Source organism: Nyctibius grandis, chromosome Z, assembly GCF_013368605.1.
Source record: "Nyctibius grandis isolate bNycGra1 chromosome Z, bNycGra1.pri, whole genome shotgun sequence".
NCBI classification, from domain to species: Eukaryota; Metazoa; Chordata; class Aves; order Nyctibiiformes; family Nyctibiidae; genus Nyctibius; species Nyctibius grandis.
Genome location: NC_090695.1, coordinates 70549122 through 70562681, shown reverse-complemented (window position 1 = coordinate 70562681; position 13560 = coordinate 70549122). Strand labels below are relative to the sequence as shown.

Sequence of the window (13560 nt, the reverse complement as noted above, 5' to 3'; positions counted from 1 at the left end):
TCGCGCTCCCCAGCGGCGGAGGGAGGGGAAGGGACGCTCCGTCCCCGCCCCCGCCCCTCAATGGACGCCGCGCCTCACGTCGGCCCCGCCCCCCAGCCGCGCGCCGGCAGCACACAGCTCGCTGATTGGACCAGACCATTAGGCGGTGGTACCGACCCCGCGCGCCGCAATGACGACAGGGGCCAGCGAGGTTTTATAAGGGACGTGAGCGGCGAGCGGCGAGGCAGAAGTTTCTGGTAGCCGGAGGGGAGCGTCGGGTTGTTGGCGGCGGCGGTGCTGCGCGGCGCGGCCTGAGCGTCTCGCCATGACCCGTGAGTGCCGGCGGGCCTCAGGAGGGCTGCTCTGGGGCCCTGTCGGGGAGCAGAGGGCCCGGTGAGCCTTGGGCCGCTCCACCGGAACGGCGGCGGGCCGGTGGGCTCCAGGCCAGCGGAGAAGTGCGGCCTGGGCGCGACGCCGAGGGCAGCCCGGCGGTCGATCCGGGGGCCGGGGGTTGGCCGCGGTGTGGGGCCGCTGTCGGGTCTTGGTCCTTGTGGACATGGCGTCCCCGTGGCGAGTGCGTGGGCCGCTGGGGCTGAGGCTCCCCACAGCCTGCCGCCATCGTGGGCTTGGAGCTGAAACATCATCACCCCCTCCCCGGGCGTAGCTGGTTCGAGGAGGAAGAGATGGTGATCTGCTGGAACAACAGTAACGCTCGGTTGCAGTCCGGGCTACCGTCCAGTCTGTAAATAAAGAGCTTTTATATCCCTGCCGAATACTTAACACTATGTTGCTTAAACGGTGGTTGTTAAGGCTGTCGTTGAAAGGGCAACCGGACTTGCTAATCATCACCTTATTCAGAGGTAACGTTGGTGTATCTACTCTAAAATGGTGGAGAACTGTGAACCAAGCCTAGAATACTCCGGCTCACCAGACTGGTGTGGTTGCTGTTTTGGCTTCTGTGTATTATACTTGACTATACAGAAACTGCTTGTGTTTAATTGAGGAGGTGCTTTTACATTCGCATTTAAAAATATGTAGCTTTGAAGCCACTGTACTGCTGTAAGTGCAGATGACAACCTGGATCATAAACAGGTGGTGCACAGATCATCTCTTGAATGTGAGGAAGAGGCAGGTTTATGGCTTTCGTTGGTATTTTTTTTCCTTGTTCTGCATGATTCTGAAATAAACATAGCTTAAGGTTAAAAAGAGGTACAGTATCCCACACCTGAGCATAGCAGAATCATAACATTTCAGTTTAGGATTACCTAGTTTAATACAGTATATGAAATACTAGAGGTGTAGAAGTTGTGGTGTGCTACCATACAGTCTAGTCTTAGCTTTAGTACATGTTTCCAGAGTTCAGTGCTTTTTTATCAGTCAGACCTGGACTAGATCCTGTGATTTCAAATGGTCATATAGAATAAGAATGGATTGCTCATTAACAACTACTTACCATGCCTCTGAGCTTATAAATTCATTATACTTGTTGCACTGCCAAATTTCAGGGTACCTGAAAACTGAATAAATTTGTGAAGATGGTGATGACTAGATGAATTGGAGTTTTTTTTTGTCACTCGCCTTCCATTGTTGCTTTGTGCTTGCATCAGACTGATCAGTTTACTTTTGCATTCTGTTTTTGGGACATGGTGGCAGGCACTTTTCTTCTTCTAATTTAAGTTGTGACATGTGATTAGATCCTTTGCTGCTCAGAAAGAATGCCAGTGATGATGACCTCAGTAGCCAATCCTTACTGCCATTCTCTTTGACCTCCTCACAGCAGAGATCATTACTGCTTGTTCCAGCACTATTCAGAGGTCTTTTGCTTATCTTTCTCTTCAAGAATAGCTGGATCTTGGAAGAGCAGGGACAGGCTGAACTAAGGCATGTCTTGCAGTGGCAGGCAAGGGGGGGGATGCTCAAGCATAGGTATAAGCAGAAAGGGTGTACTGGCATTTATGTGGCAGTTTGTGCTTGACTTTCACATTACAGGAAGCTGAATTGTCTTCTGTCAGGGTGGGACCACACTTCATGGAAGTTTTAGGTTGATGTTACACAGTGTAGAAGACAGCACTGTCTCCCTTGGGTTACGCATTCAGCATCCCAGGTGAAGTACCTGGGGCCAAACAGTCCTTGGCAATGTTTACGAGGAAGCAGGAATGGTACAAGCGAGTTTCTTTTCAAATCATTGTTTGGCTCTGTATGCCTTGTGTGCGTACTGTATTGCTCTACTTTGCTACCTGCTCCCTTTTTGCTGTGCAGAAACGGCAGCCACGCTTTTCAGTGATGCCATTCAGTTTGGTTCTTAAGTTTACAGTCTTGCCATGTGTGGGGAATAACTCTGCAGACTCCCTGCACAATGTTTGCTGGAAAGGAAGGAAGTACATCAGGTTAAGGGTGGAAGATAAGTACTATGTGAATTATGACTATAGCAGAATTCCTGCCTGTCTCTCTTCATGATGAAAGAAGATACTTCATTTCTTTAAGCACCACAGAAGAGCTGTTTCATTGCTGCTAACTTGCTTATATGACATTCATGCCTCCTGAGCACCACAAAACTGAAGAACCATTTATAGCCTGGAATGTATCATCTGCTTATGAGTCATCAAGTGCTAATCAACACCAGTACTGCCAGAGATAAATAGCTGTTTTACTTCAGTTTCTGAACAAATAGTGGCCCTTCTTCTATATGGACTTTGGGGACAGGATCTCACTGAATGCTAGTGAGGAGGATGAAGCAGGAGTTCTCTTAGCTTTTTCAAAAGGTAGTACTTGTTGTCCCGTCACAGATGAAGTATATCTTCCAAGGCAGGAGCAGCCCTCAGGAAGCAGCAGTCATAATACGCTGTTTTCATTTGGGCTTCTGGCACCTCTTGCCAGACAGTACACGTACTGGTGTGAAGAACGCACAGAACCCCTGCTTCTGCAGGGTTGCTGTGGTCTATTTGTTGACATGGCAGGTACCTTTATCAGCTCAGAAATGGAGTGAGTACAAAGCTGTGGATCGTATAAACAGGTTGCTGTTTAAAATTGACCTGGTCCTAAACTGCTTCCTGAAATTACAGCCACCTGAAGATCAGAGGGATCTGTGTCTTTGAGATTGAAAGACAGCATAGATAGTCTTAAGACAGGAGAGAGACTGAAAAGAGGCACAACAGAAATTATGGGGAGATGGAGCTTTGATTTTTGAGCATGGAAAAATGTGATCATGTTTGTTCAACAGCACAAGTGATTATGGCTAGTGTATCTGGAACACTTTGAGTCCAAAAGAAAGAGGGCAAGGAGAATACCAAGCAAGTGAATCAGCTCTGGCAGGTTAGAGCAGACTAGAACTGCCATAAGGAGGTGGATACTAAGGAAAGATTGTCAGCTAATGCAGAAGAATTTGTGGCTGTGACTGTTGCCTGGAAGACGCTGAGTGTTTAGATGGAGAACTGCATCTGCTCTGAGCAGCAGTTGCGTTGTGCGGGTTTTGATGTCATGTCCTCAGGAACGTTGTCTGATCAAAAAGATGGCACACCTAACTTGGCAGCAGCTCAGGGGGTTGGTAGTCCTGGGACTACTAGTCCTTGGTAGCTGGCTGTCCTGTGAAGAGGTGTCCACTGGCAACAGTGATGTGGTTTTGTGTCTTTACATGTATATGATGTTACTCTTCTCGTGTTTGTTGAAAGTGAGACTAAGCACTTGCTAAGGCCATGCTTAAGTGCTGTGCTTGATTTCAAATAAAAAATCTGTTGAGGTCACTTCTTTAATAGTATTTGAGTGTAATTAATTGAATGGACTAACAGTCCATCACAAGCAAAGTAGGTAGAACAACTATAACTGTGCCCTTGCTGTGAAGTTAGGGGAATGCCTACATAGAGACACTCATAAAATGAGGAAGATGATTGAAAAATACAGATGTTGGTTTACAATGAAATCTAAAAAGCATGCATGGGAAAGAAAGCAATGAACAGAAGCCCATAATAGTGCATGGAAGGAACCTTCCTGAATGCTTGTTTTGCTAATTCCTTCAATAGCATGAAGACTCTCACATGTGAACAGCATTAGGGTTGTCTGCCCTGTGCAGGGACATATGCACACACCTGTTTTGGGAAAGTGGTAAGTCATTTTATTCTGAACAAGGTGCCTTGATGAGGAGCTAGAATTTTGGTTGTGTGTTAACTTCAGCTTTGTCAGCCCCACTTCTTTTGCAAGGGGCTCTGTGGTATGTGGTAGGTAAACAAAATCTTGGGCTGAAGCTCCAAAGCTGCTGTAGCCTTATACTGCATACACGTCAGCTGCCTTGGAGCAAAAATGAATTAAACCTACATACAGCTGCTTGTGTACTGTGTGTTCTCTGCTCTCGTGGTTCCCAGAGTAAGGCAACTTCAGCATTTGATACGCTAGCTGAGATTCTGGCGTATAAGTGCCTATGAATTTAGTGTTAAGTAGTTCTGGGGACTTTACCATAAGGTAAAGCCAAAGTTCCCCTATGTATTAACGATACTGGTTATCTTCTAAGTGGCATCTGCAGAAGTGTATTCCTTCTACGAATAGGTGTAACGGCCTAACTGCTACTACTGGGTATCAGCAAGACTTAAAAAAGTTCATGGTGCTTGACCGTGGGATGTGATGGGATCTGTCAGTGATTTTGTATGACAGCACTACAGACTGAAAGCAGATGGATGTTTCTGGATTCCAAATACTTACATCCATTTGCTGTTTGATTTCTTAAAGGGCCTTGGGACGAGTTTGAGGAAGTTTATAAACTCTCTCAGGCTGCCCTTATTTTACTGCTGTTTGTCCTGGTTATGCTGGGATAGAATCATAGAATCAATTTTCGGTTCAGAAAAGCTGCGTTTTTGAGAAGACTGCAGCACCTGATACGGTGGGAACAAAGGTGGTAAGACATTTTGTTTTAGTTCGTGGCCAGCCGTGGTATGTGGGTTTCCACGGTGATCAGGGCCATTCGCAGTTTGGAGTTAGCCGGGTGCTAAAGCTTGAAGGGGCGGAAGCCGGGGCAGCTGGCCCAGGCTGGCCAACAGCAGTATTCCATACATAAATGTCACGTTCTCTGTCAATTGGGAAGTTTGCTGGGGATGGCCTCTCTTCTCAGAGGTCACCATCCCTGGAGGGTCTTGCCCGTCGTTCTGCTCCTGAGGCCTGCTCTCCCCTTCGTTCTGACCGTCGTGCTGTCGCTGGAGCCGTGGTGCTCGCAGTGTTCGACGTCTGGCATTCACGGCTGGGAGCGCACAGCTCGTGACCACTGTAAGGGCTCAGTATAACTCTGTGTGTTCTATATTAGCATTAGTATTGATACTGGCTTTCTTATTAAGTCTGTTTCCATTTGAACCCATGGGTCTCCTTTCCTTTTCCCAGTTCCCATTCTTGGCTGGGGAGGGGTCATTGGGTGATAGAGCAGCTGGTTGTTGTTTAGCCCTGGATGTGGGCTAAATGGAGACGCTGTTCTTTCAGTCTAAAATTAGTTTGTAAGATATATTGGATGCTGGAATCTGTTTGAGATAGTGAGGATGGCTCCTCTTTGGATGAGTTACTGTCGGCACTTTGCCTGGGCTATTGCTGGGATGGTCTGCCTTCAGTCTTCTGTGGGAAACTGCATTTCATTTCTGGAAGGAATGTTGGAATGGATTTTGGTGATCTCTTGGACATAACCTGTAGAAATGTAAATGTGAGAACTAATAGGCTTTCATGCCTCCCGTTGTGCTCTGGAGAGGGAGACTGTGATGGAACATACTGACAACTACAGAAGATACTGCCATACCAATGCTACAGATTGAGCCAAATCTTACCACCTTTATAATAGACTTCTACACAGGCAAACTGTGTGTAAAAAGTGGTAGTATCTGTATAAACTGTATATTATCTTACAGGTGGAAACCAGCGTGAACTTGCCCGCCAAAAGAACCTGAAGAAGACTCAGGAGATCCACAAGGGGAAAAGGAAAGAGGATAGCTTGTCTGCTTCTCAGAGAAAACAGAGGTAAGATCTAGTACAGCTGAGTGAAATGATTGGGCAAAATAGGAGGGGAAAATGGGTCAGAAAGAATCCAGTGTCTTAGCTGAAACACCATTTAAGTACTTTGCCTTGATTCACAGTCCATTCACTACCAGAGCATAAGCTGTGGATGTGGGTTTTACTGTATCTGCTGTTAAACAGATTTATTTTTGGTAAGACCTGTAAAGCTTTTATTTCTTTTGAGCAGCTTTTTGCCTGGTGCAAACAGGAAAAGATTGTGTAATACTTTTCTTGAAGATGTTTGATCTATTGTGTCCTTCTAAAACTAGGATTATCTAAGGTCTACTAAACGAGTAACTTGTCCACCTCATGGGGTACTGTACTGGAAAAAACACTATAATAGAAACAGTGTGCTCATGGCTAACTGAGAAGTTTTACACTAATCTTTTTGCCTTCTTGAAATGGAGGTTGCTAAAGGGCAGAAACAAGCTGGAGGAGACCCTACTTAGAAAAATAGTGAGCCAGTATCTGAAATCCAACTTTTTTTCTTCACAGAGACTCTGAAATTATGCAGCAAAAACAAAAAGCGGCTAATGAAAGGAAGTCTCTGCAGGCAGGAGCAAAATGAGCTGCGTATATGGAGAAGATGGAGTGCACCAATGAAGCAGAAGGGCTTAGAAGATCATGAAAGTGTGCGGCCATTAAATGATCAAACGTCTATCTTGCAGAGTTGTTCAGCTAGCATTAGTTTAGAGTATTTTCTGGTTAGCATAGGCTTCGTTGTCTGGAGTGCTATTTCAAAACTGACTACATTCTTCTGCATGCGTAGGAATAAAAGTTCTAAGCAATAGCTTTACTCCAGCTTTTGCTGCATTTGTTGGTTTCGCTTAATGGTTCCAGTTAACAGTGAACTACTGAATCTACAGTTAGACCAGATTTTCTTGTCTTAATTCTCTAAGTACAGCTTCATTCAGAATGGAACACACTTGTGAAATGTGTTTACAGAGGTCGGAACTGTAAATCTCACCTTAAATTATTTTTACAATAAAATGTTGCATGAAATACTGTCTAATCTGAAATGGTTATGCTTGATAATCAGTTTATTACCAAGAACACAAGAGATATAATTGTGGAGAAATGCAATATAAGTATGTAAGTATAATAATACAAGTATAAATAAAGTTTATAAGAAATGCATATTATAAGCAATATAACATGCAGTGGTAAGTCTGCACTATAGAAAAAGATGCCTATCAAGTTGCAGACTTCATTGGTGTACTGATACTAATGTAAGAGAAGCTGCAGGCTTGAAGTTAATGAGTTGCAGATGGAAGCAGATCTTGGAATTGCTGCGTCACTAAAATGATTTAAAATTGCTGCTTAAACTAGCCTCAGGAATAAAACTTAGTGTGAGAAAACACGGTGCTCGCTTTACAGACATGCTTTTGAGCATGCCAAGTACTGACTGAGGTGAAACTGGTTTAAATCTCTGAAGGAGCTCTGAAGCCTTTGCCTGTATAGGTACCAGTGGATCTAAGCGTGTTTATTGCGAGCAGGCCCCAGGCACAGCTCGAGCAGAGTCTGAGGGAAAACGCAGCTGGCTTGGGCAATACAGCACTGCCGTGTGTGAGAAACGAAGTGGATTCTTCCGTGCGCTCCGAGCTGTCTCGGTCTGGGCTCCCGCTCACGAGTTTGCCAGGCTTTTCGAGGGGGATTGCACGGCGTGAGCCCTGCGCCCCCAGGCTAAGCTCAGCCAAACCCCTTCCCGGCCCGGCAGCGCACCCTGACCGACGCGGGCTGCCGAAACGCGCACCGAGCGCCTGGCCAGCGGCCTGGCGGCGGCTCCGGTCTGGCGCTGTCAGCTACGGTAACCAGCGCGGCGGAGGGGATGAGCTCGGCGGGAGAGCAGGGCGCGTGCCGGTGACCCGAGGGACGGGCTACGGCCGACATGCTCTGCCGCTGGCCCCGCCGGGCCCCGCCCCTCGCGGCCGGACGCTGGGGCCTGCCGCTACCGGCGCCGGGGCGGGGCCGCGGCGCGCCGGAAGTGGCGATAGGGCGCGTGCGTATCAGGCGGCCGCGCGGGGCCGGGGCAGGCAATGGCAGACCGGGTGCTGTTCCGGCGAGGGACCGGGCAGGTGGGACCCGGCCAGGGCCGGGGCCGGGGCCGGGCGGGTCGGGTCGGGGGTGGCGGGAGCGGGGCTTCGGAGTGGCGGTAAAGCGGTGTGTGGCCTCCGCAGAGCGATGACTCGGACGTGTGGGACGACACGGCCCTTATCAAGGCGTACGACAAGGCGGTGGCCTCTTTCAAGGTAAGGGGGGCGGCTCCGGCGTAGATGGACCCTGGGCTGAGGCCGCTGGACTGCCTGTGACTGTTTTCCTCCTTTCTTTTCCCGCAGAATGCTTTAAAGAACGGAGAGTGTTCGGAGTCTTCGGACAAACAGGAGCAACGCCTGGGTATGAAGAGAAAAAACAATAAAAAGAACAGAAATAGAAAGAAGAGCAACACAGTGCCTTTGAAACAGGTCACCTCACCTGCCAATGCTAGTGATGCTCGTACTGCATGTTGTGCTTCTCTGTGGTACTCAAAAGTAGCTTTTTCATCACCTTGAGAGTTATGTTCTAGGGTGGGAGGATGATAATGTTATAAACTGTATAGGTTACGTTGAGCAATTTCACTAAATACAAAGGAAAAACTTTCTGTGTGGGAGTCATCTTTCTCATGGTTGGGACAAAAAGTAGTTTAGAAAAAGGGATCTTTCTCTCTGATCATTGGTGTAGGTATTTACTTGCCTCTTTTGCTTCTCTTGCAGTGGAAAGTTGGTGACAGCTGTAATGCTGTTTGGTCTGAGGATGGTAATGTGTACCCGGCAACTATTGCCTCCATCAATCAGAAGAGAGGCACGTGTGTTGTTACTTACATGGGATATGGAAATCAGGAGGAGCAGAACCTGTCTGATCTACTTCCTCCAGCCAGCGATGAAACAGTAAATGGGATGGGCAGTTCTGGGGAGGTGAGGGACACCTTTTGGTTCTTCTGAAAAGGAAAGTGGGAGAACCAACTCTTTCAGTATTTCTGGTACCACTGCGGTGTTCAGAGTGAGAATTGATACCCGATTCCATTGTGAATGGACACAAGCTGATGGAGGGAGTGAAAGTGTCCCCTTACTACTTGAACTCAGCGTGGAAGATAGGGAGGGGACAACAAGAAATTCACAAGTGAAAGATAACATAGCTAAAATGGTGAGCAGATAAGATTATGAGGTTATAAGATCTTTCCTGAGTAGGACTGGGAGGGCTGAGAGAAGGAAGGATGTGGATAGGGCTTTCCAAGCTTTTTCCACACTAAAATTGCTTGCTGTAAACTCCTGTTTAGTGTATCATAAAAATGTCTTGGTCTTCTAGAATGAAAATGAGACTCCGTATTCAACAGATGAAAGTGAAAAATCTTCCCAGTCACCTCAAAACAAAAACAACTGCACAAAAGCAAGATTCTCCCCTCAAAACCTACATTTTCCTACACCACCAGCAGCCCCAGGTCTGGGAAGGGTAAGCTTAGCCTTTTCTGAAATAATTCATATACCACTGTTAAGCCTGGTGGCTACATTCTTAGACAGTGTATTGATGATATTTATCATTGTCTAGAAACCAATTAACAGCATTTTGAGAACGGATATACAGATATGCATGTTAGAGCCTGTTGGTATGTTATTTTATAATCATCTGGCCACAGTGTAGCCCTTTTGCAGTGCTGCTATATAGAGTGGAAAGCCTTCTCCCTAGCCAACACTTGCTTTGCAACTGCCATATAACTTAAAAGAGGGATGTTGTTCCCTGGACTGTGGTAGTGCTGTTAATGATAGCACTGTTGATGTTTTAAGAAGATGGCACTTCTTCTCACCAATTGATATGTTTCACTATGCAAGACACTGAAGGCAGCAGAAGTGATGTCCAGATGTCGTAGCAGCTTTCAGCTGTAGCTTCCCTATTGAATTATGAGGGCTGGGGTATTGATACACTCTTCAGTTTTCCTGTTGTGTAGGAGTCTAAATCACAGTGCAGTTGAACGCAGCACTGTGTTTTCTAAATATTACTGTTTGTGCAAGGTCTCTTTATAAGGTTTTCTTAGATATTTTTTCTTTCATATCAATAGATTTGTATCTAAGCTCATTTTAAAGACATTCACAAGCATAACGGAATTTAGTCAGCGTGTGCCCCCCACCCCACAGGAGCAGAGAAATTATCTGTTTGCCTGTAAGCAATATTAGATATGTTTCTTCATGTGAGAGTGCAACCACTGACTTCTATTTAGAAAAAGCTTTTTAAGTGCTTGTATTAACTAGAACCCTGTTTCAGCACTGTGTACCTGACTGACACAGGTAATGTAAGTTTTACTTTTCCAGTCATGGAATTGTCCACAGAAATAGCTACTGTGTGGTGGTGGTGTTGCAGCTTCATTAAATTGCTGTGATGTGTTGCCTTTAGTTTAAGGTTTGTGAATTGCTTCAAATAATTCTCTTAAATAAAATCCTAATGCCTGAAATGTCTTTTTAATTTGCACTTTAAAATTTTTTCAATGTAGTCTGGATCAAAATTCAGGACACCTCCATCGTTTTTATCTTGCTGTCCCCCACCCTTCCCAGCAGGACCACCGGTAAGTGATAGGAAAGTGAGGAAGAACGTGTCAGAGATGAGTGTTGGTGATCTCAAGTTTTCTAACTGAATGTGCTCACCACCTGTGTTTATAGAACACATTTCTGTGTTAGAGTCTGTATCTTCCAGGTATTTGATAACGCATTCAGTTACGAATATTACAAGAATCCAATGCACAAGGTCTGATCTGCACTCATTTTTGTGATAGTGAAGCTGTTGGATCAAGAGAAAAATTATTTGAAGAAGCTACACCTTCTGTTTGGTTAACAGCATTTCACTGATGCAGACAAATATTTTCCCCTAATAAAACTTTGTGTACAGTCAAGTTACAGGAATCCTATTTCCCCCAGGCTTTGGAAATTACATGATTTCAGAAAATATCATCTTAATTTGATTCCTTTTCAGAGAGTGCATTGAGGATATGTTTCTATTTTTCAGGTTTATATTTTGACATTTTAGAATTGGTTGCTATCTAGCTTGGGATATACCCTATTGAAACATAGACATTTCCTTTGTGATTTCTTAGTTGGTTCCTCCTCCACCACCTATGAGGCCAGACTCTCCTGAGGCCGATGAAGCATTGGGGAACATGTTGATAGCCTGGTACATGAGTGGTTATCACACTGGATATTACCTGGTACGTGCCACTTCTGTCTTGAAATGTCTTTGTAATTTTGCTTTTGTGTTGCTGCTGCTTTTCAGCAAGAAGTTAGACAGGGAAGGCTGTGTTTTAGATCTTTTGTTCTAATTTACAATAGCTAAATTTAAGGGTATTTTGTGTTGTATAAAAGTATTCTTTTCCTTGAGTAGGAGTCACATGAGACAGCATATATGTACAGTCAATGTTGTTTTAGTTCTTTGTCCCACTGGAGGGGTTGCATTAGGTACTTTTATAGCCATACTGAAACAAGCAGTTATTTGTACACAGGTAGGGTAAATCTGAATATGTTTGTTATTCAGTAATCTTCTATGTATTTTCTTTGTGTATGAGTGGTAGTATCACATTTAGGATCAGATTTGGCATTTTTACAGAGAATATTCATCAGTAATTGATTCAGGTGATTGTGAAGGTCCAGCAGGATCTGTCAGCACAGTTGTGAAAAATCTGTGACATGGAGTATTGATTTCTATTTTCCTTAGTTAACTTATGAAGAAAGAAAATTACAAGAGGAATTAAACTCTTTGCATTGGGGAAGTTAGAAAGGGTGGATTTGGTGCCATAGGGTATCTTCAAAAGACTGTTTTTGGAATTTCTTGTTTCAGATTATATATAATTGGGGATTGCTTTAATCTACTTTTAATTGAACAAGAAATAAAGATTTGAAATTACTCTGTAGAGCCACTGATTATAAAGAAGACATGTATTTTGGCTTTTGTCCTGTTTAAAGTGTCCTCATTTCCCCAAAGAGTTAAAAGCTAGTCTTGATTTGTAAAGGAGTAAAAAACAATTGTCCGAAACAGGTTTTTTTCTGCAACTAAAGCTTTTACTTCCATTTTAGTAAAAACAAGATTTTACTAAATTGTATCCTGTAGGGTTTAAAACAAAGTCGAATGGAAGCAGCACTGGAGAGAGAAATGCATGAAAAATAACTGAACATCCATCATTGTTTTGAAGGACGGTAAGTATTGTAATTTTGTGCTAAATGAAGATACAGTGTTGCTTGACAAATTTATTTGAAACTACAGTTCATTTTACAAGCTCCTAACAAGTTTTGAATTCTGTGCAGAAACTGCGAGCTTTGGGACTTCTGTCCAGTGTCATGGCTCATTGCTTCAGTGCCTGTGCTTTTATTTGAAATATTTTGGTTAGAACTCTCCAGTATATTGTTCAGTTCCTTATAGAACAAAACTATATTCTCTTGGGGACTTGCTTTACTGATTTTCTGTGACAACATGTAATTTCTGTGCAGTTAAGTAATTCTTATTTGTTTGTTTGTTTAACAACAAAAAGCTCTTGTATACACTAATTTTTCCTTCTATTTTAAAGCCAGGTACAAATTTTTTCCACCGAGAGGTGTATATGACTTACACACTGATGGTTGATGGTGAAGATCAGGATTTTATGAAGACAATTAATCTTAACATTGTCTTAACATTGAGCTGCCACTGATAACAAGTAAACAAATAACTTGAGAGCAGTAGTTATATGTGCATTGAAATGAGCTATTTCTTAAAGACCTCTAGTCAAATGTATTTAGAAATCACTGCAGCAATAAAATATTTTTTACTTCCCTGAAACAATTGGTCTTTTTACCACGATAGATTTGTGGTCTTTTTACCACAGGATAGATTTAAGTCATTTAAATGAAATCTACCATGTGGGGTTAGCTCTCATTTTAACACCTCTTGTATTCCTCAGACTTTTTATCTGAATGAGAACACCAGAACTAGCAATTACAGTATATTCTTTTACGAGACAGCTATGGCAGCCATGTATGTTACAGTGGCAGTGGCCTGGAAAACTGTATACCATCATATTAGAAGAGAGATCTTGTGGGTCTGATTAGAATCCTGAATATGGCAGCTGGATTCAGAAAGGCTTGTTTTTTGTTTCAAATGCTTGTCAATAAAGTTCTACTTTTCAAACTTTGAATTTAGGGGTGTGGTTTGTTTTGCGGTGGTTTTATTTTTAGCTTCTGTAGACATTTGTCTGTTGGATGAATGGCTGAAATACACCAGGAAGTTTTGCTGTTGTGGCCTTTTTCTGAGTACCATTACTAAAAGCAAATTAGAAAAAGCAGACAGTAGAAAGGTAATGGTGAGTATGGACTTGACTTAGATTTCAGCCCTTACAGTCTTAACTCTTGTAGAATAGAAGCTGCAGCCAGAAAACTAGAGAGTAATTTAGCTAATGCCAGTGGTTTACTTTTCAGGGAAACTAGCCAAATACAGGCCTAAACTTCACTGCATTCGGTTCCTTTTCCTACTGTGGCTGAGTGTCAGAAAAATCAGTTTTCCCACAAATAATTGAGCAAA

General features: G+C 43.9%; 2 protein-coding genes across 4 annotated transcripts; both read left to right on the top strand.

Moving 5' to 3' along the window:
* The first annotated feature begins 205 nt into the window (after positions 1-205).
* Positions 206-6996, top strand: SERF1B (small EDRK-rich factor 1B). The gene is made up of 3 exons (XM_068423282.1): positions 206-311; positions 5850-5958; positions 6490-6996. Exons 1-3 carry the CDS (start codon positions 305-307, stop codon positions 6560-6562), a joined length of 189 nt encoding a protein of 62 aa, XP_068279383.1. The 5' UTR covers positions 206-304; the 3' UTR covers positions 6563-6996.
* A 997-nt stretch (positions 6997-7993) lies between these two features.
* Positions 7994-13177, top strand: SMN2 (survival of motor neuron 2, centromeric). Of its 3 annotated transcripts, none has more exons than XM_068423218.1 (9): positions 7994-8069; positions 8172-8243; positions 8331-8456; positions 8745-8918; positions 9337-9480; positions 10514-10585; positions 11111-11221; positions 12118-12203; positions 12572-13177. In XM_068423218.1, the coding sequence occupies exons 1-8, from the start codon at positions 8031-8033 to the stop codon at positions 12172-12174; spliced, it is 795 nt and encodes a 264-aa protein (XP_068279319.1). In that variant the 5' UTR covers positions 7994-8030; the 3' UTR covers positions 12175-12203; positions 12572-13177. The 3 variants fall into 3 exon arrangements, with proteins under 3 accessions (XP_068279319.1, XP_068279318.1, XP_068279317.1); XM_068423217.1 differs by having other exon boundaries at positions 8745-8945; positions 12576-13177; XM_068423216.1 differs by having other exon boundaries at positions 8745-8945.
* Positions 13178-13560: the final 383 nt, after the last annotated feature.